This window comes from Microcaecilia unicolor, chromosome 12 (assembly GCF_901765095.1).
Source record: "Microcaecilia unicolor chromosome 12, aMicUni1.1, whole genome shotgun sequence".
In the NCBI taxonomy this organism is placed as follows: Eukaryota; Metazoa; Chordata; class Amphibia; order Gymnophiona; family Siphonopidae; genus Microcaecilia; species Microcaecilia unicolor.
Genome location: NC_044042.1, coordinates 21474031 through 21498766, shown reverse-complemented (window position 1 = coordinate 21498766; position 24736 = coordinate 21474031). Strand labels below are relative to the sequence as shown.

Below are 24736 nucleotides of genomic sequence, written 5' to 3'. Positions count from 1 at the left end.
TGTATATCCCTTAACTTTAGGTGTTTGTATGGAAAAAAAAGTGGCCCCTTCAACTTACCAATGGGGGGGGGGGGGGGGTGGGGGCTGTCAACGTGGGCTACCATTAGATGTTATTTTACTGCTAACCCCAGTTATTAGTATTTAGATCTCATTGCATAAAACAGGATCTGTGATAAAACAGCACAAGTTAGTGGTATAACAACATAGGTTAACGGTAGCCCACATTCATAATTACACCCCCTAGATTGATACAGGATCCATTATAGTCTATGGGACCAGGAAAACAGCACTTTGCTTGGTTAGTGTGAAGCTCATTGGGGATCAAATCCATGACCCGAGGAGTAGAGGCCTACAGCCCTGCAGCTGAAGCCACAGACACTGTGTAGTGAAGGAGTAGAGGCCTACAGCCCAGCAGCTGAAGCCACAGACACTATGTGGTGAAGGAACAAATTAGTGAATGCTGCAGAAGAGACGACAAGCCACTGGATTAGCCCATTCGATCAATATTTGGCTCCTAATAAAGGACAGAATCTCTGCAAGTCCATTGTTTAGTGAGGGGGGGGGGATGTCTTGCCAGGAGGATAACTATTTTCTGGCTTCAGCTGTAGCACTTTATTCTCTGCTACTGAGGATCATGGATTCCGTCCTCCTTGAGCCTGACCGTCAGACTGAATTAGGACTAGGACAAGGAAGAATCAGTAGTCACTTGACCTGCTGTGCTGAAACATTTTAGCAAGCAGCCAAACAAACCTATCCCAGCCTGACTTTCAAGTGGCATGGCTAATGTTGTCATCATGAATCTGAGACCTTGTTATTTCCTTGGATTTCAGAGGGAGTGCAGTTGAAGACACCCAAAGTCGGCTTTCGATTATACCGATTTGGGCGCCTTTGCGAGATGGGCGCCCATCTCCCGATTTGGGTCGAAATATGGGTGCCCATCACTTTTGAAAACAAGGCTGATAGTGTTCATTACGAGCTTGGGTTACGTTGTGTTGCAGGGTTTAGGTACTTAAGTTGGGTCGGTAGGGTATACCTTTTCAAACCGGTGGGTCTTTAGAATCTCCCCATTAGTGTGCAAAGTCACACATACATGTTGTAGAATAGTGTTAGCTGCACACTTAACTGTTGGTTTTAACAGCCATTAATTGGCCATAACTGATGTTAATTGGTGCTAATTGGCACTAATTTGCAGATATACACATTAGTATTCTGCAAATTGAGTGTGCAAAACAGGGGCGTAGCCAGACTTCGGCGGGAGGGGGGTCCAGTGCCTGAGGTGAGGGGGCACATTTTAAACCCCCCCCCCCCCGGCGCCGCCAACCCCCCCTGCTGCCACCACCACCACCAACAACAACTTTGACCCCCCCCATGACGACCCTCTCGACCCCCCCTCCCGCCGCCAACCCTCCCTCGCCACCACCGTCGCTGTCAGCTACCTTTGCTGGCGGGGGACCCCAACCTCTGCCAGCCGAGGTCCTCTTCTTCCGGCGCAAGGCTTCGTTCTGTTTCTGAGTCTGACGTCCTGCACGTCGGCGGCAGGGGAGGGTTGGCGGCGGGAGGAGGGGTCGAGAGGGTCATCGGCAGGGGGGTCCAGGGCCAAACCTACGGAGGCCCAGGCCCCCGTGGCCCCAAGTAGCTACGCCACTGGTGCAAAATGCATAGCACACAGCTGCAAGGGGATGTGGACCTGGGAAAAGCATGGGTGGGTCAGGGGCGTGTCTATCACTTACGCACACAGGTTCTATAATATAATCCATTACTGACAACAGTTAAACATGAGCATTTACACCAGCCATTGAGGTAGTACAAGTGCTTGTGCCTAATGTTAGCTGTGTAACTACAGACTTACACTAGCTAGTTACTCCTGCTAGAATTCTGTGGAAAAAAAATTCAAAATTCCGTGCACAAAATTTGCAAATTCTGCAAGTTTATTTAGCACAATTTAACCAATATTACAGCTCCCTCCCTGCACACAGATACCATCCATATTTTTCCCAGCCCCGTCCCAGCACCCATAGCATCCACCTTTTTTACAGCCCCTCTGCACCCAAACACCATCCATATTTTTTCCGGCCTTCATGAGAGAGATTCACGTGCAGTGAAGGCAGTGCATGCAAATATCTCTCGTGAATATTCATTGTGGATATCCCAAAAACCTGACTGGCTGGGGTGCCTCCAGGACCAGGTTTGGGAACCATTGCCCTATTCTATGACATTCTGGGAACGCCTCTGACCCGCCTGCGCCCCCTCCTATGGCTACTGCATCCTTTTCAGTTGCCAGCCATAAAATTTAGAGGCATATTTTATAGACTAGGGCACAGGGCAGATCCATTGTAAACCCAAATCAGTACCAATTATCGATTGTTAATTTCTCATTAACTAGTTTATGTGTGGATCCACACCCAAATTTAGGTGACCCATATAGAACCCAGGGGTAAGTGTGTACCTGAGGCAATACAGCATCAACGGAATTTGAACCCCTTCTTCCTTTGTTCTCTGCCCAAACCCCACTGTTGTAGTAAAAATTTGGGTGACCCATTGACTTTAATGGAAACTAATGAAACAAATTAAACAAAACATTCAGGGCCCTTATTCTATAAAGGTTATGCTCCTAAATTTATGCTCCTAAATTACGAGCATAATCTATGCTCCAAAATAGATTAGGCTTGTAATTTAGGAGCATAAATTTGGAAGTGTAACCTTTATAGAATAAGGCCCCCAGTGTCTGAAAACTCACCGAGCTGAACATTTTGACCATTCACATTGCTAAATATTCTGTCTCGCTGCACCCTACGCCTGGAATAAACTTCCTGAGCCCCTACGTCTTGCCCCATCCTTGGCCACCTTTAAATCTAGACTGAAAGCCCACCTCTTTAACATTGCTTTTGACTCGTAACCACTCGCCTCCACCTACCCTCCTCTCTTCCTTCCCGTTCACATTAATTGATTTGATTTGCTTACTTTATTTATTTTTTTGTCTATTAGATTGTAAGCTCTTTGAGCAGGGACTGTCTTTCTTCTATGTTTGTGCAACGCTGCGTATGCCTTGTAGCGCTATAGAAGTGATAAATAGTAATAGTAGTAGTCTCTTGTAACCAGAGCTAATATTGTGATGTCATAATGCCTCAGGTCACCAATAAGAGCCAACCTCATCAGTGATGTCACAATGGCTTGATTGTCCTATACTTGGCTTACTTTTATTACATAGCTCTTTGAGCAGGGACTGTCTTTCTTCTATGTTGTGCAGCGCTGCGTATGCCTTGTAGCGCTATAGAAATGCTAAATAGTAGTAGTAGTAAATATTAAATTCGCGCATAAACCTAAGTTTATGTGATCAGTGTAGTCTGATGCAGAACTTCAGCATGCTACAATGTAAAAACTGTTCAAAGTGGTAATACAAATTGGGAGGCACATCTGGAAAAGATAACAGTATTATGTTCCATTAAAAATGCTTTGCTGACAGAAAACCAGGTTCATTGCTTAATAGGAGGTCAAAGACAAAGTTTGGGGGTTATTTCCTGGATAATGAGCACGTAAAACCATTACATAACTGAGTTCAGGCTTCAGCGTCTACAGGGTGTGCTTTTCTAATCTGATCCTGGCTCTCTCTTTTTCCCACAGATGTGGATGAGTGCGTAGAGGGAACAGATAATTGTCACATTGATGCCCTCTGTCAGAATACGCCGAAATCCTACAAGTGCATCTGCAAGTCGGGCTACTCAGGAGACGGCAAACACTGTAAAGGTGAGTATCAGAATGAAATACTTCTTTCTACAAGGTCTTCATTCATAAGAGTTTGCTACACCCAATTCAGCTATAAATTCTTCTTGAAGTGTTAGTCATTGAGGGGTTTTATTGCTGCCAATAAACTGCTGCAGAACTGAGCCAATGCTCCTTACAAGTTACCTCGTTTTAAATGTGTTGCTGATTCTGCGATTAAGAGGAACTTTACAAGGTGTCTTAAATTAGTATCGTCCATCATAACCATTTCTAAGTCTTAAAGGTAGAGAGAGCTAGATTGCTTATTGGCCTGTAATTACAGAGCATGTCATAGGCAAGGGAGGGTTTCTTTAAGAATCAGCCCTATCAGCGCATATTTATTTACTAGGATTTATTTACCGCCTTTTTGAAGGAATTCACTCAAGGCAGTGTAGAGTAAGAATAAATCGAACATGAGCAATAGACAGTTACAGCAGTAAAAATATTCAAATAGCAATACAAAGTATGGCATAGTATACGACTTCTATAAACTCTTACCGAGTGGTACTAAGATTGACTTACAACCCAGGAACAGATTCAGTACCTCAAGATCATATCTGAACTTACACTACCCAGACTGTAGTGGCCTTAAGTACAAATCAATTTACGCCACCAACTTTACATATATGGGCACTCAATTATGGAATGCTCTACCCAAACAAGTAAAATCTACCCAGAACTACCTAAATTTCCCAAAATTATTGAAATCAGTATTAAGAAGGCTTATTCCCCAGGTCGAACCTAACTTGAATTAACTATTACTATAAATTCAGACCCAAGGACAATAATTACCTGTCATTATCACTTGCCTTTTGGTGTTTAATTGTTATTTTATATCTTATTCTCAATTTGTATAATTGTTTTTCTTGTACTGTAGCTTGCACTACAGACTTATGTAAGCCACTTTGAGCCTGCGATCAGTGGGAAAATGTGGGATATAAATGTAATAATAAATAAATAAGAAATTGTTCTCCCAGCTTGTGACTGCATTAACTCTTTTATTTAAATGGATATCAATGCATCCATTCACCCTCAGAGTGAAGAGAGCCTTTTCTTTACAAAAGACCGCCAATGTTATGACGTGGAGGGGAATAATTGAACGTCACCGGCGAAATAGGTCGCCGGCGATCTATTTTGGCGGCGGCGCAACAGCTGGCCGGAACCGTATTTTCAAAAAAGATGGCCGGCCATCTTTTTTTTCGATAATACGGTGTGGGCCGGCGAAATGCCTTGGATTTCGCCGGGTTTGAGATCGCCAGTTTTGTTTTTCCGCGATAATGGAAAAAACTGCCGGCGATCTCAAACCTGGCGAAATCTAAGGCATTTGGCCGTGGGAGGAGCCAGCATTTGTAGTGCAATGGTCCCCCTCACATGCCAGGACACCAACCGGGCACCCTAGGGGGCACTTCAAACATCTTTTATAAACAACCAAATTAGCTTCCAGGTGCATAGCACCCTTCCCTTGTGTGCTGAGTCCCGCAAATTCCCCCCCAAAACCCACTGCCCACAAGTGTGCACCATTACCCTAGCCATAAGGGCTGAAGGGGGGCACCTACATGTGGGTACAGTGGGTTTGGGGGGTTTAGGAGGGCTCAACATTACCCACCACAAGTGGAACAGGTGGGGGGGGATGGGCCTGGCTCTGCCTTTCTGCAGTCCACTGCAACCAACAACAACTGTTCCAGGGACCTGCATACTGCTGTCAGGGTGCTGGGTATGACATTTGAGGCTGGCATACAGGCTGGCAAAAAAGGTTTGTATTTTAATAATTTTAGTGTGGGAGGGGGTTGGCGACCACTGGGGGAGTAAGGGGAGGTCATCCCCCATTCCCTCCGGTGGTCATCTGGTCAGTTGGGGCACCTTTTTGAGGCTTGGTCGTGAAAATAAAAGGTCCAAGTAAACCCGGCGAAATACTGCTTATCGCCGGGTTTTATTTTTCCATTATCCGCAAAAGCCGTCCATCTGGTAGCCACGCCCAAGCCTGCCCATGTCCCGCCTTCGCTTCGCCGCCAACACGCCCCTTTGAACTTTCGCCAGCGAGGGGAAGGGAAAGCAGCGAAGCTATCACAAATGTAGCTTTTGATTATACGCTTTTCACCGCTTTTGCGAAATCGCTGGCCATATCCCGATTTGTGTCGGGAAATAACCGGCGATTACTTTCGATTATAAGCTGGATAGTAACATAGTAGATGACGGCAGAAAAAGACCTGCACGGTCCATCCAGTCTGCCCAACAAGATAACTCATATTTGCTGCTTTTTGTGTATACCCTACTTTGATTTGTACCTGTGCTCTTCAGGGCACAGACCGTATAAGTCTGCCCAGCACTATCCCCGCCTCCCAACCACCAGCCCCTCCTCCCAACCACCGGCTCTGGCACAGACCAAATAAGTCTGCCCAGCACTATCCCCGCCTCCCAACCACCAGCCCCTCCTCCCAACCACCGGCTCTGGCACAGATGGAACATAAAGATAGGTAAGAGAGTAAGAGGAGTTAGAAAGTAAAGCGACTAATTTAAAAGAAAGTTGCACATGAGGTTAGAGAGATAGTTAACTTACAGATAGGTAAGAGAGTAAGAGGAGTTAGAGAATAAGGTGACTAATTTAAAGAAAGGTCTTTCTTTTACAGCTTCAAGAATCATGCACTCAGTTCTTCATCGGTCTCTTCATAATTTTACATTAAAAAAATGCTTAAATCTTTAAGGTGCTGATAGATAAATGCAACAACTTAGCTTTGTCGGCTCAGTGGCAAACATTGCAACATTTATTTGTTACATTTGTATCCCACATTTTCCCACCTATTTGCAGGCTCAATGTGGCTTACAAAATGTTACAACGACATATACATATTAAAGAAATAAGAATTTCAGAACATAGATACAGATAGATGCATAAGAACATCATAGCAATCATATTAACAGAATAATAATTTACAATTGTTACAAATAAGAGTGCATAAGTAAATCATGTAGCATTGGAAGGGGATTAATAGAGAAACATAGCACGATGACATCAGGACAAGATGTAATATTTAGTCTTGAGGATGTAATTGAAATGAATAAATTAGGAGGGTTCCATAATAGTTGTAACTGGAATAATTTGGGAGTCAGATCGTTATGGGGAATCTTTTTTGTACGTCTTTATGAATAAGTGGGTCTTTAGGAATTTTCATGGCACATGTTTCGCGTTTTCAGTTGCTAGGGATATTAGATGAACATAAAGAGCTCGTAAAATCATTACATTACCTTTCCTCCCCTTGATCCCAATATGCCTGAAACACATGAACCTTATTCGACCAAACCGTAACCTTGTATTTGTTCTTTACCGGACCTGGTGAATTCCTCTCCGGTACTATGTAAGCCACATTGAGCCTGCAAATCGGTGGGAAAATGTGGGATACAAGTGTAACAAATAAATAAATAACGCTGTTTCAAGAACAGACCCCCATAGTTAGTTTAACTCCTCTACTTGCCGACCGGTCACCGGATTTGTTACTAGAGTTGGGCTTTAGATAATACCATCATGCTGTAATTTCAAGAAAGGTGCATTTGAGACAGTGCAGCATTTTTCCTTAATGCAAGCAATGCATTTACAGCAATGTTTTAAAAACTTTAAAATATTACTACTACTACTACTACTTATCATTTCTAAAGCGCTACTAGACGTACGCAGCGCTGTACACAAAATGTACACACATAGCTTAGATCAAGCAAAGTACTATGAAAAGAAATAACATCTTTAGTAAGGGGCCCTTTTACTAAGTGGTGGTAAGCCCACCGCGGGCTTACCACACGCCAGTCTGGAGCTACCACCACCCCAATGCCAGTGCCGATGGTACTTGCACCCCCAGGGCGTGGCATTTCCAGCGCTAGTGGAAATATTCAAAAAATATTTCTGCAGGGGGTTACCCGGCATTAATCGGGCAGTGCCGCATGCTACCCGGTTACCGTTGGGTTAGCATGGAAGCCCTTACCGCCACCTCAGTGGGTGGCGGTAAAAGCCCCTTAATACATAGCAAAAGAGAGAAAAAGTGGACTCCTCAGCCCGCAATAAAAAGAGAGACGACTAAGGCAAACTCTGAGCTGGGTAAAATAAAAGAAACAGAAAGGAGCGACGTATCCCAGATTCTGTATAAGTTGACCAGGTTCGGGTACTGATCCCAGATCCATGTGTAAAGTGATTAGTCAATTATGCGTTAACAATCAATTATTGCAGTTAACAAGCACTTAATTAGCAGTAATTAGGAGTTACTCGCAGATCTGCCCTATGCCCTGTTCTGTAATGTGTACCTAAATTTCATAGGGGCCCTTTTACTAAGCTGTGTAAGCGTCTACGTGCGCCCAGCTCATGCCAAAATGGAGTTACTGCCCGGCTACTGCGTGGCTGTTGCGGTAAATTCATTTTTGGCGTGCGTCCAATACGCGCGTCTGAAATATTTTCAGATGTGCGCATCAGATGCGCGTCAAGTGGCATTTGATGCGCCTAGGTCATTACTGCCTGGTTACTTCGTGAGAGTTTACCGCTAGGTCAATGGCTGGCAGTAAGGTCTCAGATCCAGAATGGATGCGTGACAATTTTCATTTTGCCACACATCCATTTTTGTCAAAAATTTTAAAAAGGCAGTTGTTTTTGTAGGTGTGCTGGAAAATAATTCTGCGCGCGCCCAAAACATGCGTCTATTTATTTATTTGTTACATTTGTATCCCACTTTTCCCCACCTATTTGTAGGCTTAATGTGGCTTACATAGTACCGGAGAGGCGTTGGCAGACTCCGGTGTAAACAAATACAAAGTGATATTGTAGTTAGATACAGTTCTTGTGGCACAGCCACACTAGGGAATCGTACAACGGAAGACTTGTGTTATGTCCATTACGTACTTTAGTTCTGTTGTGTTGCAGAGATCAGGCATTTATGTTGGATCGGTAGGGTATGCCTTTTTAAACAGGTTAGTTTTTAGTGTTTTCCGGACGTTTAGGTGGTTGTTCGTAGTTTTCAAGGCTTTTAGTAATGTGTTCCACAGTTGTGTGCTTATGTAGGAGAAACTGGATGCATAGGTTGATTTGTATTTGAGTCCTTTGCAGCTTGGGTAGTGCAGATTTAGGTACGTTCGTGTTGATTTGGATGTGTTTCTAGTTGGTAGGTCGATCAGGTCTGTCATGTATCCCGGGGTTTCACCATAGATAATTTTTGAGCTTATTTTCGAAAGTGATCGCCGGCCATCTTCCGACACAAATCGGATTTGCTTTTCCTTTTATTTTTCTTTAGTGACACAACCTCCAGTTATTTCAATCCTGGATCCATTAATTTGTCAATTTAGGGTTTCCACTGAGATCGTTGTCTTCTTCTCATTTTTACTTGGCATTTAGCCCTAATTTATTTGCTCTCTTAGGGGCCCTTTAACTAAAGCTTAGCATGCGCTAATAGACATTAGCGAGTACCGAGTGCCACGTGATGCGTAGGTATAAAATCGAATGTTCAGCCTTTAGCACGTGCTAAGCTTTAGTAAAAGGACTGCCTAGTGAACCTTTGATTTCCCAAGATTGTTCTTGATGAGTATTGTATGAAAGTATGTAATAATAAAATTTAAAAAATTGTTAGAGCTCCCAGTGAATGCCTGGGAATAGGGGTCCTGTTCCCTCTGGGGTTTGGAAACATTATAGGCCAGATTCAGCAAATAGTACCTAAAGGTAGGTGCCGTTATGATCCACATGAAGGGCGTGGTAAAAATAAGCGTGTGCTAAATTCTAGAGATGCCTATATATTCCTATGGGCGTCTCTAGCGTGTATTTATTCATTGATTTGCTGCATTTATATCCCACATTTTCCCACCCATTTGCAGGCTCAATGTGGCTTACAATATAATACAACAACAATCACGTTGATGGAATAAGAAAATCAGAATATAGATAGATAAAGGTGCAAGAAATATAACATAGGGTCCTGCTCCCATTCCTCAAGGAATTCCATCTGCTCAGGAATCTGTTCCCTCGGCCATAGTTCAGGCTTGGCCATGGGCGTAGTTTGACTATTTCATTTGGGGGGGCAAAGGATGGGGCGGAGCATGTTAGCATATGCGTGTGCTAAAAACGCTAGCGCTCCTTTGTAAAAGACCCCCTAAGATGGTAAGGAAGGGAAGGGGATGGAATTCGATATACTGCCTTTCTGTGTTTACAATCAAAGCAGTTTATGTAACATGAGTAATGTGGAGGGGCATAATTGAACGGGGCCACCCCATCTATAAGGGCAGCCATCTCCAGGGACGGCCCCGGGAAGGGGCGGAGCCAATCGTATTATTGAAGAAGATGGGCGGCCATCTTTCGTTTCGATAATATGGTCGGGGCCGGCCAAATCTCAACATTTAGGTCACCCTTAGAGATGGTCGACCTAAATGTTGCGATCGCCGGACTTAGAGATGACTGGCCTCGGTTTTCGCTGATAATGGAAACCGAAGCCGGCCATCTCAAAACCGGCCAAATCCAGGCCATTTGGTCATGGGAGGAGCCAGCATTTGTAGTGCACTGGTCCCCTCACATGCCAGGACACCAACTGGGCACCCTAGGGGGCACTGCAGTGGGCTTCACAAATTGCTCCTAGGTGCATAGCTCCCTTACCTTGGGTGCTGAGCCCCCCCAAACCCCACTATCCACAACTGTACAACACTACCATAGCCCTTAAAGGGTAAAGGGGGGCACCTACATGTAGGTACAGTAGGTTTCTGGTGGGTTTTGGAGGGCTCCCATTTACCACCACAAGTGGAACAGGTAGGGGGGATGGACCTGGGTCTGCCTGCCTGAAGTGCACTGCAGTACCCACTAAAAACTGCTCCAGGGACCTGCATAGTGCTGTGATGGAGCTGGGTATGACATTTGAGGCTGGCATAGAGGCTGGCAAAAAATGTTTGTAAAATTTTTTGGGGGGTGGGAGGGGGTTGGTGACCACTGGGGGAGTAAGGGGAGGTCATCCCCAATTCCCTCCGGTGGTCATTTGGTCAGTTGGGGCCCCTTTTTGAAGCTTGGTCGTGAAAAAGAGGGAACAAGTAAAGCCGGCGAAATGCTCGTCAAGCCTGGCTTTATTTTTTCCATTATCAGGCGAAGCTGGCCATCTCGTCAGCACGCCCCCATCCCACCCCTATCCCGCCTTCACTACCCTACCGACATGCCCCCTTGATGTTTCACCGGCTCCGTGACGGAAAGCAGTTGAACCCAGCCAAAACAGCTTTTGATTATACCAATTTCGCCAGGTTCAGGAATTACACAAACTAATTAATTATTCTAAGTGGACAGCATCAGATTGGCAGACCCAAATCAATCTTCCTTTACTGAAATTTATCACTAAGAAACATGATCAGCTGTGTTGGTTCATATAATATGATACATTTTCCATATCAAACCAGACATTTATAGAGGAATTTGAGAAAGAAGGAAGCACCCAGTTATGCTGCTCTAGGCATCAGGATCAAAAACTGTTTCCACTTTTCCTTAGGGCCGCTGAGAGACACAGCTGGGCCTGGGGCAGAACCGGACCACCGCGCGCCACCCCCGCCACTTGCGCCGCCACTCCAGCCCGCCCACTCACCCACCCCCATACCTTTCTGTCTCTGTCTCCTGGGGGGGTGGCAGGGGAGGTGTCAGTAAGCCTCTTCCTGCCTGCCTGCTCCCACGGTCTGGTCTGTCCTCTCCTGCTCCTGTATCTGTGCCATGAGTCAAGGCCCGGATGATTGCATTAACGCGATATCCAGGTCCCGGCACGCAGGAGCAGGAGAGGACAGACCTGGAAGCAGGCAGCCGGGAAGAAGCTTGCCAGTGCTGGGCCCCTCCTTGGAGGCCAGGCCCGAGGAATATTGCCCCCTCCCCCCCCCCCTCTGCGGCCCTGCTTTTCCTGCATGGCCTTAGCCAAATCAGGAAAAACGTGGATCTTCAAACTCAAAAAGAAGACCTCACAATTGTTAAAGAAACTTTTCAAAAAAACAATCCCAGTATGACCAGCTCAAGTTAGGTAGCTTCTGGGGTGCCAAAGAGCACCTTCTATGAAAGCACAATGGGTCCTGGCAACTTCAAAGAAATAACGAGAGGTACATTTATCAGCAGGGAGGGTAATGGTGGCGGGGCCAAAGTACTTAAAAGTTAATTAGACGGGGTGCAAGGTTGCAAGTTTGCCCAGGGTGTCTAATATTCTTGCAGCAATCCTGAATCCTAGTCAGGATCTAAAACAAAAGTCATGATCATTATTGAGGTCTTGTACAGGGGGTGATCACGTGTCATCGGAGGGGTTGCGGTCTTGTGTGCAGGAGAGGTCAAGTGAGGATTCAGAGGTTGGGTTGTTCATGGGGCGGGGGTTGGGTTTGAGAGCTCCAACTGGCCCTTTAACCTGTGGCCTGGGAGCATCTGGCCACCGCTTTGAGGCCTGGCACTGCCGGGCTGCTGGAATAACATTGCTTGTGAAGTGGCTCGCAAGCAGTTTCATTCATTTACCATGGTGGTCACCTTGATAACTTCCCCCCTAAGTGGCAGAAATGGGATTTAGCATGAAAATCTGGTGTAAAGATGGCAAAGGTTCTGCCTATGCGGCTGTAGCAGAATTTTCAGCAATCTACCAGGACAGAAGCAGTTCTGACCTTTCACTATTAACCAAATTCCAGAACAGGGGGCTACACCTGACTGCCTGATTGACAGGGTAGGAGGATCCAGCCCTTTAGAGGGAAGTCAAGACTAGGAGAAAAACTCAGCCCAGAAGGAGGGTCATTGCCTTCGGTTCAGCTCCCTAGAGCACCATTCATGCAAGGGGACCAAGGTTTTTGCAGAATCCCTGGCCGTTACCCTAACATCAGTGCAAAGAACAACTTCCGAGCTGCAGCATATTCTTACCTTCTAAAGGAAAGGGCTTTGACTAGCAATAGTCTTAGACCATAAAGTATCCTGAACCTATAAAGCTACTGGACTGTTTCAGGGAGTACAGGCACGGGGCCCCTGTCTTCCACCATGGCCTGAGTGGAGCAGAAAGAGGAAAGGAAGAAGAAATGCTACAAAATCTAGCCAGAGCTACATTACAGTCCAGGTAAAGCCCTCCATAGCACACTTCCCTACCACCTTTGCTTCAAGACCTACAACTGAGTAAGGAGAATTAGGAAGAAGAGTATTGTAAAGTTGTAATTTATTTCTCTCTCAAGTAACTTTACTGGACTATTCAAGGAATTAGAAATACAGTGATACCTCGGTTTTCATCGATAATCCGTCCGAAAACAATCGGCGAAATCCGAAACAGATGAAAACCGAGGCAATTATTTCCATATGGAATTGTTTGGCTAGACGCACGGGGTGATGCTCACACAACGAGAAACAACACCACACTGAGCAGGAGAACGCGTAGGTCGCCCTTTGTTTTCGCAAAATTAGCAGCGAAGTCTCATTGGCACGCCGACGAAATCCGAGACAAATTTTTCACGGAAAAAATCAACGAAAACCGAAACCGACGTAACCGAAGTCAACGAAAACTGAGGTATTACTGTAGTTGTTGAAGGTATCAGCCCTTGACTATCCAAAATGAAGTAAATTGTTCACATTTTAGAATATATCTGGCTGTGTGGCCTCTTTTATTCACTAAGGGACCCTTTTACTAAGCTGCGTAAGCATCTACGTCCGCCAATTCTGAGTTACCGCCTGGCTACCATGTGGCCCATGCTGTAATTTCATTTTTAACCACGAGTCCGATATGCGCGTCAGAAAATATGTTTATTTTCAGGCGCGTGGGCGGTAATCGGCATTTGTCCGCGCGTAGGCCATTACTGCCCGGTTAACACGTGAGTCTTTACCGCTAAGTCAATGGCTGGCGGTAAGGTCTCAGACCCAAAATGGACGCACGCCAATTTTCAGTTTGCCGCACGTCCATTTTCAGTCAAACATATTTTTTAAAAAGGCATTTTTTTACAGGTACGCTGAAAAATGATTCTGCGCGCGCCCAAAACACGCTCCTACACTACCGCAGGCCATTTTTCAGCGCACCTTAGTAAAAGGACCCCTGAGAGAGGTATGAAGAATGCATAGAATCGTTGCCAGCCTTCTAGCCCTGGCTCTGCCCTCAAGCAGTCAAAATAAAACTATATTTGTGTAGCTTACCTGATGCGCATAACCAAACCAGGGTTACTCTAGAATTCAGCCCAGCAAGAACATCTGCTCTATCACAAGAACTTAAACTTGGGTCTCTAATGCATTGAATATGCAGGTTGCTACTTAACACACTGCTGTGGTATTTTCTTTTCTGATTTCTTTGTTTCTTTCTTGTGCAGATGTTGATGAATGTGAGCGTGAGGATAATGCTGGCTGCGTACATGATTGCGTCAACATCCCAGGGAACTACCGCTGTACCTGCTATGACGGCTTCCGATTGGCACACGATGGACATAACTGCCTAGGTAAGGGGGTTTGCTAGGCTGCAGTAATCGGTACAAGGATCTCAAATTGTTAGTATTTGTGGTACAGTAAAATAGAGAGGTCCACGGAGCAGCGTAAGGAAGAGGCTGACGACTCTCTGCTGAACTATGATTCCTATCTACTGCCAGTTTTGGCAGGAATATCCTTTACAGGGAGTAATTTGTTCAGAGAAGCCATTCTGAATATATGCAAGTAATTATACTATGAAATTAATTACATAAATTTAGCAGTCTGGAAGATATTGTCTTAAGGCTTCTGTTTTTCAAACTGGAAATACTGAAATGGAGTTTTTCTCTGCTTTTCCTCCTCATTTGAGGTCAGTGGGACATTCATTTGTCTGGTATATGGTAGAAAATGTATTGCTTGACACACAGGTGTGTGACATCATCGCAGCACGGTAGGCAGACCGGTTGTCCCTGAGCTCAGCGTTCGTGTAAAGTTCTGAGTGTGTGCGGCCCTTCCCATGTGATCTGGTCCCTCTGTTTTGCTTTTCCCCACAAACAAAGGTCTCCCAACAACTTCACTCAAGTTTTCTTTTGTTTTCCAGAGTTTACATCCTTTTTAAAAAAAATTTTGTTATTAAAAAAAACCCCTACATTTTGTACTTTTGCTTGACCATGGCAAAAACAAAGCCAGTGCGTCACCGGGACCACTGTTATAAGAATGGACAGATGCTCTCATGGACCAAAAAAATCTTCTCAACTGATTGTGTAACCAGGCACTGGAGAGGTTCTTGAAAATGAAGAAAAACTCTGGCCTATATGTTGGATTTTATTTTCAGTGCTTTGATTGATTTGTTTTATGTATGTAAATCATTTGATACCTTCTTTATAGCAGCAATAACTAAGTTTGAATGAATGAATAATCTTTCAAATGGAAGAGATTTCCCATCTGTTGCTCAGCAGAAGGCTAGGAGCCCTTTCAATATCCACCAAATATTATTCTCCAATACCTGTACCTTCTATACGAGCTAGGATTACAGATGTTCTCTGTCAGAGTTGCATCTTTAATGCTCTTTCAGCATATCGTATCCTGATAGATTGAGCTCTGGCTTCCCAGTGTTCTAGAGGCCTTCTTCATGTGAAGCCTTCAATCCAGAGGACTACGTGAAGCCTTCGATCCAGGTTGGCTTTTTTCTCTCAGGAAACTGACATTTGAGCCAATGGAATCTTCACCACTAAAGAGCCCCACATGGAAAGTACTTTTTCTAGTGGCAGTCACTCTAGCAAGGAGAATCAGCGGATTTCAAGCCTTTTAAACCTTATACACAATTTCCGCATCATAATGACGTCCTACAAACTCTTCCTACATTCCTGCCAGACAGTCCCACCTTCTATCCTAAACTTCACAAGTACTAGTGAGAAGACCCTTCATACTCTGCAGTGTAAATGAGCTCTTACTATACCTAAAAAGGACAGAGTCCATCAGAAATTCTGCACAACATTTCATCTCCTTTGACCCAACGAGACTTGGTAATCCTGTGGCAAAGTACACATTGGCCAACCAGCTAGTGTCCCGTGTTCAATTGCGTTATGATTGAACTGGCATCTCATTAACCAATGCAGTCAAGCCTCATCAAATCAAAGCCACTACTGCTGCTCCAGCTGTACCGAAATCACGAGAGAGCATTTGAAAAGCAGTTACTTGGTCAGTGCCCCAGATCTTCACTTCACATTGCTGCATAGACCAGTCTTTAGTAGGAGAAGGTGCAGTCAGTGAAACAGTACTGGCAGTCTGTCCTTGTTGTCTATTCAGATCTCATATCTTCAACACTGGAACAGTTTACGGAGAAACTGGATTAACCCTCAACTTGGAAGTCACCCTACTTGTTCACCTGATTCAGTCCTGTTCATTGACAAAGAAAGCAAAAGTCGCTTACCTCTACCGGGTGTTTTCCATAGACAGTAGGATTAATTGGGCACACAAGTACACCCGGCTTCCTGAAAGGAATCTTAATCTAACTGAGGAGACTGTTGGGGCTGGTCAGCATGGGAAGAAATGAACATGCTCAGAACCTCATAGCATTTTTGACTTCTGGGTGAGCTGTTCTTTTTCGATCAGGTATTTTTTTATTATTTATGAAAACAAAATAACGCGATCTGATGACAGCACCCACTTGCATACCTGATGACCCTGCTGTTTGCAGAGAACGTCTGTTAACGGCAAACAACCTTGCCAAACTCTTTTTAGACTGTGAAATGGACATTCTCATTTCACCTTCTAAGTCTTTGAAATCAATGACAAAGAATTATGTTTTTCGGCCTTCCTTTTTGTGTTCTGCTTAACCGTTTACTTTGAGAGAGAAAGACGAGCATAATATGAAACTTTGGGACTATTTTTCTTAACTTGATTTTGCATATGAAACTTGGTATTGCATTACAGAGACATTCCAGCTGCTGCGAAGTTGTACAGTTCTGTTTATTGTTTCTGAATCAGAGAGAGGAATCCAAGCTGCTTGAAAGCGGCCAGTCCTACTGACAGAGTTAAAGGTCCGATGCTCTCCAAGGATTGCTCACCACCAAGGCTGGTGGAGGAACTCTTAAAATTTGCAACAGAAAACTTTGAAGGATGAAATTGGCATTCCCGTTATCTCAAGAATTGTGCGTCACACCAGTGCTAGTCCATTATAGACATCGTTGTGTTTAAACTTTAGTGTTCTAGATAAATTTAAGCTGCCAAGAAGGATACACAGAAGTTAATGAATTCTGCATGGGGGCCGTTTTACCAAGGCGCGCCAAAAAATGGCCTGCGCTGGTGTAGGTGCATGTATTGGATGCGCGTGGGTCCATTTTTTGGCGCGCCTGCAAAAAACACCTTTTTTGGGCCGAAAATGGATGTGCGGCAAAATAAAAATCAGCTTTTGTCCATTTTGGGCCTGAGACCTTACCGCCACCCTTTAACTTAGTGGTAAGTTCTCACCAGGGGCGTAGCCAGACTTCGGCGGGTCCAGAGCCCAAGGTGAGGGGGTATTTTAGCCCCCCCCCCCGGCACCGCCGACCCCCCCCCAGCCATTATTGACCCCCGCCACTGCCGCAAACTGTGAAGACCCCTGCCGACAACCCTGTCGACCCCCCCTCCCGCCGCCAACCCTCCCCTGCATCGCCATGGGCTACCTTTGCTGGCGGAGGACCCCAATCCCCGCCAGCCAAGGAGGTCCTCTTCTTCCTGCGAAGGCTTCGTTCTGTTTCTGATGTCCTGCACGTTGTACGAGCAGGACGTCAGACTCACAGAAATAGAATGAAGCCTTGCGCCGGAAGAAGAGGACTCGGCTGGCGGGGTTGGGGTCCCCTGCCAGCAAAGGTAGGCGACGGCGGCGGCAGGGGAGGGTTGGCAGTGGGAGGGGGTGGTTGAGAGGGTCGTTGGCAGGGGGGTCCAGGGCCAAATCTACGGGGGCCCAGGCCCCCCTGGCCCCACGTAGCTATGCCACTGTTTTCATCAAAGAAGCTTAGGTAACATTGACATAGATGAGATTTAAACCTTTAAGTTTAACACTGACACTGTTGAAATCCACCTATCATTTCTATTTTTGTCATTGCTGGAGATAGATTAACCTTTTGGACTGCTATCCTCATGATTAAGTTCCTGAAATTTTCTCCTTCTTAACATAAATCTGGTTTTTGTTATTTTGAGGATAATTTCACGACGAAGCGCCTACGGGAAATGTCTAGAAGGGCTCCTGTTTTGTAACAGCAACCTGTGCCTATGGGCCTTTATAAAATAGATTTCAAGAATGATCTCTCACAGGAATTTACACCTGTTCTGAAAGTGTAATGTGCACAGGTCCCTTTATAAAATATGAGTTGGATTCAGTAAACGGCACCCAAAGTTAGACCGAAAAGATTCGTGCTAAGCTAGTATTCGGCAAAGGTCATCTTGCGACTACCGTGGGACGCTGGATTTACACCTGTGGAAACTTGGAGTAAAGGGGTGGGGTATGACATTATTCTGTGACCTTGCACCTAACTTCTGGGAACGTCCCCTGATCTGCCCATATTCCTCTCATAGCTATACCCATTTTGAGTTGTGCTTTGAAATTTAGGCTTGGATATTACAGAATAGGGTGTAGGACAGATGTGTGTGTAACTCCTAATTACTTGTCACAACCCGAGAGTGAGAGGGTATTATATATAAATGTACAACAAAACAAAACTCTCTCATGTAATGGCAAAAAATAGTAATTTCAACAATAGACTAAAGATTCTGTGGAGTGCATCTGTTTTAAAGGGAATTATGGGGAAAGCCTCTGAACTTAACTAGGAGTGGCCTAGTGGTTAGGGTGGTGGACTTTGGTCCTGGGGAACTGAGGAACTGAGTTTGATTCCCACTTCAGGCACAGGCAGCTCCTTGTGACTCTGGGCAAGTCACTTAACCCTCCATTGCCCCATGTAAGCAGCATTGAGCCTGCCATGAGCGGGAAAGTGTGGGGTACAAATGTAACAAAAAAAAAATAGATACTATTGGAGATTCTACATGGAATGTTGCTACTATTGGAGATTCTACATGGAATGTTGCTATTCCACTAGCAACAATCCATGTAGAAGGCTGCGCAGGCTTCTGTTTCTGTGAGTCTGACGTCCTGCACGTACGTGCAGGACGTCAGACTCACAGAAGCAGAAGCCTGCGTGGCCACATTGGTGATCTGCAAGGGCCGACTTCTACATGGAATGTTGCTAGTGGAATAGCAACATTCCATGTAGAATCTCAAATAGTAGCAACAGTGGAGGAGTGGCCTAGTGGTTAGGGTGGTGGACTTTGGTCCTGAGGAACTGAGTTTGATTCCCACTTCAGGCACAGGCAGCTCCTTGTGATTCTGGGCAAGTCACTTAACCCTCCATTACCCTGGGTACAAATAAGTACCTGTATATGTAAGCCGCATTGAGCCTGCCATGAGTGGGAAAGCGTGGGGTACAAATGTAACAAAAAAAAACCCCAAGTAGTCATTTAGTAATAACAAGGGTTGAGAAAGCTTCTGCTGGGAATTAGATCATCATAGGCAAAGACCCTTTTAGTTCCAAAATGAATGACGATGCTAAAAGCTCAACAGAATCAGCTCGGGATCCATATAGCGTATGAAAGTCAAAAGAGTAACTTAGCTTTCAAGTGCAGATACAAAGCAACAAGTGGGTCATCGGTGAAACACATCGACTTCGGCCAAGGTTTCGCCTGTGTCATAAAGGTTCACAATATGAGCATGCTTCCTGTATGCTTCCAGTTAATTACTGCCAATTAACTGCTAATCAACTCCAATTAACTCTAATGATTGATTATTAGCACCTGATTAATTAGTTTACATGTGCATTTGGGATCTGCGCCTGAATTTGGGTGACCTATTTAGAATCCGGGGGGGGGGGGGGTTATGCATATATTGACCACTGGCCCAGCTATGCCCCGGGATCTCCTATTGCAAACTATGCTGACTTGTAGTGCAGCTACATTTTACGCATACAGGACTAGATTCAGTTAAGGGCGCCAAAAAAGATACGCAAGGAAAACGATCCTGAAAATGGCGTTCAGAGCTGCGTGCCATTTATAGAATAGTGCTTAGAGCCCATTTCCATGCCAAACTTTGGGCGCGAGGATTTACGCCAAATTGAAACCTGGTGTAAGTCCTACAGCATACGTTTGGCGCAGATCTCCGGTATTATGTAATACTGCGCACATTTTTAGTGAACACCCCTGCCCCAGTCATGTCCCTCCCATGGCCACATCCCTTTTTGAGTTGCACGCTATAAGATTTGCGCGCAGATCATTATAAAATAGCGCTTAGCAAGATTTTATATTATTTTTGTTACATTTGTACCCCGCGCTTTCCCACTCATGGCAGGCTCAATGCGGCTTACATGGGCAATGGAGGGTTGTGACTTGCCCAAAGTCACAAGGAGCTGCCTGTGCCTGAAGTGGGAATCGAACTCAGTTCCTCAGGACCAAAGTCCATCACCCTAACCACTAAGCCACATCCTCCAGATGTGTGTGCAAATCCAAATTGTTGCCTAGTAACTTCAGTAGTTATTTGCACCCTTCCCCTTTCCCAACTTTTTTATCTTTCCTATCAACATTGTAGTTCATTTTTTGCGAACTCTCTTATTTATGACTATTGTAAACCACGATGATGGTATTTACCCTTTAGCAGTGTATCAAAGAATAAAGAAACTTGATAACAAATATCCCATTATTAAGCCCTCTTATTCTGCCCAGCAGGTATCTTGAAGTAAAGTTTATAAGCCTGTTATCAAGCGCCACCATAACTGCAAGCCGCACTGTTAGAAAACACTGTTTTCTGAGTGCTCCATTAGTTCTCGACCATCTGTTTCTCCATAGCAGGGCTCTTATGAAAATACAAAAGCCACCGCTGGCCATCCAGGACTCTGTACCATTTTGTCCAGTCCTTCTTCTGCTCTTTTCCTCCTTTGGCTGATTTAGGAAAGTTGGAGAACCTTGAGGATGCCAACAGATCCCAGGCCTCTTCTGCTGTTCTTGTTCTCTTATGCATCATTTCTTTCATCTGGCCTATGCACTACCCTGAGATTTTTGATAAACTGCAATGTTTTTTTTGTCACTGTGATGACTCAATTTGAGCTGTTTATTTGTATTTTGATTGTATTTTTTTTATAATCCGCCTTGTATAAAGGCAGACTATAAATAATAAACCGTAAACCATTCATCACTAACAGTGAACATTATACCAAAAGGGAACAGCCGAGAATATCTAATATTATCCTTCCTTTTCAACAGTGTTTTCATTGATACATCATTGAACAATTCATCCTTGAAATTATGCGACTGTTTTGAGCCTATCTGCCTTCATAACTGCATCCGTTTTTTTGGCATAGTTGTGTATATATGCTATGATGTCACATGGCACGTTATTACACTTGGGGTCCAGACTCTTATGAGTATGAGTATTGTGTTCTATTCTGGTCACTGTATATCAAAAACATTTAGTGGAATTAGAAAAGGTTCAAAGAAGAAGAGCAACCAAAATGATCAAGGGGGTTGAACTTCTCCCATATGAGGAAAGGCTAAAGAGGTTAAGGTTCTTCAGCTTGGAAAACAGATGACTCAGGGGGGATATGATTGAGATCTACAAAATCCTGAGTGGTGTAGAACGGGTAAAAGTGTATTGAGTTTTCATTCTTTCAAAAACTATAAAGACCGGGGGAACACTCAATGAAATTACATGGATGGAGGAAAAACCTTTTTCATTCATAGAATAGTTAAGCTCTGGAACTCGTTGCTGGAGGATGTGGTTACAGCGATTAGCGTATCTGGGTTTAAAAAAGGTTTGGACAAGTTCCTGGAGGAAAAGTCCATTGTTATTGAGATGGACATGGGGGAAGCCACTGATTGCCCCAGGATAGGTAGCATGGAATGTTGCTATTTAGGTTTCTGCCAGGTACTTGTGACCTGGATTGGCCACTTTTGGAAGCAGGATACTGGTCTAGATGGACCATTGGCCTGACCCAGTAGGGCTATTTTTATGTTCTCATGTTCTCTGTTGATTTTAGCTTCCACCTTCTCACTTCCACTGTGCACTAGTACTTCCGTGAAGATCTGCTGGACAGGCTTTATACACTGCACTTAGGCAGTAAATAAACCTTAATAATAAATTAATATTAATAACAACATACAAGGTTAAATACAAAAATATATTAATAACACCATACAATTGTAGGTGCAAAAATATGGTTTCATATGAAAACATATTTTTGCACCTAGAATTGTATGGTATTAATATATTTTTCTACTTAAAATTTTATCTTGTTATTAATATGTTTTACATATGTTTTTATACAGTCTGTGACCTCTGAAGCAGATGGCCAGTCCGCCAAAACATGGACCCATGTAGGGTCTTACTTTGGTGCCTTAATAAAGACTTGTCTTCTGCTACTCCCATCTTGAGAGTCGTGTGTCACCCTCTACTGCTTGTTGCATATAGGAGTACACATCGGACATACGGTAGAAGGCGTGAGAAGTACAGGGTGTGGAACCAAATCCAAATCAGGCAACAGTAGAGGCAGGCAGAGCAGGTTTGTTACCGGGAGACTAGTAGAGATCAAATGCTAAAAAGCAGCAAACAGCAAGGGACTTGGAGACTTACAGGAGAACTATTTGAGGACAGAGTGAGTGGGGAGTTCCAAGGTTATATAGGTGCAGAAGGCCAATCAGTAGAGATGTATACTACAAGAACCAATCGGAGCAGCATCGTTCACAGTAGACCAATCAGTGCACCAGATCATCAACCCAAGACTAGTGACAGTATAAAGGACAGGAAGAGGCCTGGGCTCACTTTCAATAAGGTAATAACGTTCTGGCAGGTAAGCGCATTACACCTCCTTGCATATTTTTGCATATTTTAATATGGAAATACTGACAGTACACCTTCTTTGGAGCAGGTGTAAAATTGTACATGAGGTTTTATGCGTTATTGTGGCTGGTTCTGGATGTCTATGTTGTCTTTATGAAATAGGTTCTTTCTGGGGCTTTCCACACAGGCACGAAATAGGTTCTTTCTGGGGCTTTCCACACAGGCACCCTTTTATAAAATTACCCCAATATGACTAATTCTGCCTTTGTTGTTGCTTAAAGTTGTCTTTGCCATCAAAAAGTCTCGTATTGACCACCCTACAGAATTATCAAGTGCCAGGTTTATTCAGGACTTTCCATCCCACTCATCAAACAAATATCTGAGTGGCTTACAATCTAAGCACAGATAGAGAGAAAAGGGGAGTTGAGGAAAGCTGCAAAGAAAGGTGAAAAAGGGAAATACAATGGGAGATCCAAGATGGCTGCTTAGAGGTTAGACGCACAGGCCTTGTTGGTTTCACCGGCTCAGAGTGTCTCCCGGACCGTGGTGATATGGGCAAGAGGAAAGGGCAGGGCAGAAATTTCCCTTGACACCCACTGCAGTCCCTGTAATGAAGAAGGCAATGATGGAGAGCTTCAGCATTCCAGCGGGACCCATGATGACTTCCTTCTCCTCCATGGGAACTAGCATACTGGCGTCGGTTAACATCATAGATGGGGGCTTCTCTAAGCTCTGTCGAGTGGGTGCCCCCTCCCAGCCAGGAAGTAGAGGAGCTTCAGGCAGTCCTGCAACTGGCCCCCAAGAGGAAGAAGAACTGGGTTTGCAGAGAGGGAACTTGCCTTTAGAGGATCTGGAACCTGGTCGAGAGGTATTGATTCAGTCAGCCGGTCAGATTTTACCTTCAGAAACTGTGAGTAAACTCTCTCAGATTAAAAACCTACCTACTTCTGCAATAGCACTTCTGGTTTTTGTCAAACCGGCCGTCGTGACTTTAGTCACTTTGGGACATTGCATTTGACATGCACTCTTCTTTGCAACCATTAATAGTGGAAAATACTAAGGATTAAAGTTATATCTGAAGCAGTTTTGATCCAGCACAGGCTTCTGCCCAGCAGTCCTCTAAATTGGATTCCCTAGAGACTAAAATTCAGACTTTGGAAACTTTGGGTTCAGACTCAGTTAAAGATAAGAATTTTTTACTTCGACGTTTGGAGTACTTGGAGAACCAGAGTTAGAGACATATCTTGAGACTGCTTAATTTTCCTAGGTCTCCTTTGATTGCACCAGTTGATATGGCCAAGAAATATTTAATAGAGGTTCTGGGAATGACTAGTGATTCATTGCCCCCTATTACTTATGCTGAGTATATTCTGGGCCCGGGAAGATCAGTTGAAGAGGCCCTTCGGGGTCCTGAAGGGGATAATATGAATCTGACATCCAGTGGCATACCAAGGGGGGGGGGCGGTTGGGGCGGTGGGGGCGGTCCGCCCCGGGTGCACGCGGCTGGGGGGGGGGGTGCCGCGCGCCTGTCGGCTCTTCGTTTTCATGCTCCCTTTGCCCCGGAACAGGTTACTTCCTGTTCCGGGGCAGAGGGAGCATGAAAACGAAGAGCCATCAGGTGCGCTACACCCCCCCCCCCCAGCGGCATGCACCCGGGGGGGTTCTTTTGCCGGGGGATCGGGGGTTCTTTCGCCGGGGGGGGGGCGTCGCGCTGTTCTCTGGGGGGGGCGCTGCACCCGTGGGGCGGGGCGCATCGACGATCCACCCCGGGTGTCAGCCCCCCTAGGAACGCCACTGCTGACATCCTTCCTGGAGTCCTCTTTGGAGGTAATTACTCAAGGGTCCATTTACTAAGGTGCGCTAGTGTTTTCAGTGCATGCTACAAAGTAGCAGTGGAGTGGAGGAGTGGCCTAGTGGTTAGAGCACCAGTCTTGCAAACCAGAGGTGGCCAGTTCAAATCCCACTGCTGTTCCTTGTGATCTTGGGCAAGTCACTTAACCCTCCATTGCTTCAGGTACAAACTTAGATTGTGAGCCCTGCTGGGACAGAGAAATATCCAGTTTACCTGAATGTAACTCACCTTGAGCTACTACTGAAAAAGGTGTGAGCAAAATCTAAATAAATGCTAGAGACACCCATAGGAATATATGGGTGTCTCTAGCATTTAGCACATGCTACTTTGGTGGTATCTTTGCTTTGGAGCCAGATCACAACGCAGTTCTGAAACTTTCTTTTACACATTTGGA

General features: G+C 44.9%; 1 protein-coding gene across 5 annotated transcripts in view; it reads left to right on the top strand.

Moving 5' to 3' along the window:
* Positions 1-24736, top strand: part of SCUBE3 (signal peptide, CUB domain and EGF like domain containing 3) — a 297033-nt gene that overhangs the window by 60712 nt on the left and 211585 nt on the right. For all 5 annotated transcript variants that reach the window (XM_030221603.1, XM_030221600.1, XM_030221602.1 and 2 more), the window contains exons 2-3: positions 3622-3744; positions 14041-14166. In XM_030221603.1, the coding sequence (XP_030077463.1) occupies positions 3622-3744; positions 14041-14166 (249 nt within the window). The remainder of the gene's footprint in view (positions 1-3621; positions 3745-14040; positions 14167-24736) is intronic.